The 2,400-nt window shown below is 63.8% G+C and overlaps 1 protein-coding gene across 2 annotated transcripts in view; it reads right to left on the bottom strand.

Moving 5' to 3' along the window:
* Positions 1-685: 685 nt before the first annotated feature.
* Positions 686-2,400, bottom strand: part of PANK4 (pantothenate kinase 4) — a 25,263-nt gene continuing 23,548 nt past the window's right edge. Inside the window, exons 17-19 of one of the 2 annotated variants that reach the window (XM_011987217.1) lie at positions 2,192-2,292; positions 1,982-2,050; positions 686-1,207 (exon numbers count right to left, since the gene is read on the bottom strand). In XM_011987217.1, coding sequence (XP_011842607.1) covers positions 994-1,207; positions 1,982-2,050; positions 2,192-2,292 — 384 coding nt within the window. In that variant the 3' untranslated portion in view covers positions 686-993. The remainder of the gene's footprint in view (positions 1,208-1,981; positions 2,051-2,191; positions 2,293-2,400) is intronic. The other variant, XM_011987219.1, reaches the window with a different exon arrangement.

Below are 2,400 nucleotides of genomic sequence, written 5' to 3'. Positions count from 1 at the left end.
GGGGGGGGCAAGGTAGCAGCTCAGCCTCCTCAGGGCCTGCCCAGCAGCTCAGCACCAGGAACAGCTCTCGCCACATGAAGTCAAAGCCGGGGGCCTGCAGCCAGCCCACCTCAGCAGGGCCTCCGCAAGCTCCGCGCCCTCCTGTCCTCTCTACGAGGCTGTGTGGTCTCAATCTCATACCTGGGCTGAGACGGGAGTGACCCCCAGGCGCCTTGGAGTTCCCAGGGGCCAGGACCAGCAGGCCTCCCTGCTGCCAGCTCCCCCTAGCCATGCCCACCCTAGCCACAGAACAGGGCCCCGGGGAGCCTGGTCCCAAGGCCACAGCAACAAAACCCACACGGTCCGCACAGCTCCTAGCAGGGGCCGCGTCAGTGCCCGGCTGCCTGAGAACCCTTGAGGGCGATCGATGCCGAGGGCTCCTTTCCCAGGCACTTGAGTCAGGAGTGCTGCTCAGCACCCACACGTCCTGCAGGCACAGCGGGAGGGCACTGGAGGGACGAGGGCGGCTCTTCTGGCCCGGCGGGAGCAGTGAGAGACACAGGGGCCCGGGTCTGTGGGGCAGCTGGCGCTCGGTGCCCACGAGGTCTAGAAGCAGCGCAGGGAAGGGCTCCCGCTCTGGGCTCCCCACACGGGAAGAGTCGGGAGAGGCTCCTGCTCCAAAACAAAACAGCGCAGGTGGCTCCGGCCTCTTTTAAAAACTCTATTTGGTGCATGCCCACGGCGCTGCGTCCCGTCAGACATACCTGTATAGATCTCTCTATTTATACATATATATAAAAGGTTCTGTAGCAGTTAAATAGATTCCAATGCGAACGTCTCCCAGGACAAAGCTGCATCGCGCCTCTCGGCCACACGCATCCGTGCGGGCTGCGGCGTACGTGCCGTGTCACGGTAGTGCGATATAAATATGTTGATTTGAACGTAGTTTCCCTGTGGTGGCAAAAACACATTCCTGACAAGTGACAAGCGGAACCATCCGGCGGCCGCGGTGCCTCACTCGGCCGGGACCTCATACTTGAAGATGACGCTGAAGAGCCGGCCACCCAGCCGCTCGGCCAGCCACGCGTTCTTGATGACGGCCAGCTTGAGGCTCTCACAGCACAGGGCCGCGTGGTAGTTGGTGTGGACAGCACGGCCCATGCCCTCGATGACCACCAGGTCCGCGCCACGCTCCCGCACCAGTGCGGCCAGCCCCTTATCCAGGCGGCTTTGGGGAGGAAGAGAGAGAGACTAGACGAGTGGACCCCAGACCCCACCTCCCATACAGGGCAGCGACCAACGTGAAGGCCGAAACCCCCACCCCTCAATCCCTGATGTGGGGGCCTCCAAACCCAGCCTCAGCCCGGGGCCGCCTCAGAGCAGCAGCTCCCGCAGGGCCAGAGCAGCTGCAGCCGGGAAACTGCCCGAGATCTCCCTCAAACTCTAGGGGCTGATTCTTTGTCACCTTCACGCCCTCCCTGTTGGTGAGGTGGGACTGCAGCACAGATGAAGCCAGCACTGGAGAATCCCACCAAGCAGAGAAGACCAGTGGCCCCAGCACTCAGAACCCGCTCATTTAAAAGGTTCCTTTCTCTGCAATCAGCAGGACAGAGAGCACCACATACAATCGACTAAGGGCCTCCAGAACCACAGAAGCAGAGCCTGCTGTCTCTGCGGGACGCAGAGGTGACAGACACCGGGCAGCTGCCCAGGTCGCCCTCAGCCTCAGCTGAGTGGCCACAGGGACATCAGCCCCTCCTGCCCCAAGTCCCCCAACCCAGCCCAGGTGTAGCCACCTCAGACCCTGAATCCATTCACTCTCCCCAGGCCACCTTGGGGGATGGCATCTCTGTCGCCTCCTGAGGGCAGTCCGGGCCTGGGGTCAGGAGAGGCCGTAGGGGCAGTCCTGAGGTCAGTGTCCCGCATGTGCCTGGGTGCAGGTGCACGGCACAGAGGGCATGGAGCCCAGGAGGGAGAGAGCAGGTGCAGGGTGCGGGGTTACCTGAGGTCGAGGCACGGGGAGCTGGAGCCCGTCTGCACCAGCAGCAGCCTCTCTTCCCGGAGCGCGGAGCTGCCAGACACAAGGTGGTCAGCGCCCCCAGGAGGGTGGCCCCCGGGAGCTCCCAGTTCAGTGACAGTCCTCGTGGCCCACTCTGCCCAGCTGGTGCCCCTCCCCATCAAGGCCCCCCCAGCACCATCCGCCAACACTCACTGCACGACAGGGTCCATGCCCGCGATGCGCTCTGCCACGATGAGAGACTCGCTGTGGGTCACGTCGTTCAGGGCAGGGCCTGAGTTGCACGCCAGGATGACCTGCAGGAGGAGGGCCCAGGCTCTTTAGGAACCTGTGCCGGCCCAGCATGGTGCCTGTGTGCACCCCAGCCTTCGAGTGGCTGGCCTGGGTGAGGGTGCTGTGCCCAG

The sequence above is a fragment of the Mandrillus leucophaeus genome, unplaced genomic scaffold (genome assembly GCF_000951045.1).
Source record: "Mandrillus leucophaeus isolate KB7577 unplaced genomic scaffold, Mleu.le_1.0 Scaffold305, whole genome shotgun sequence".
NCBI lineage: Eukaryota > Metazoa > Chordata > Mammalia > Primates > Cercopithecidae > Mandrillus > Mandrillus leucophaeus.
The sequence above is the reverse complement of the archived record's forward strand: the minus strand, read 5'-3'. Positions and strand labels throughout refer to the sequence as shown.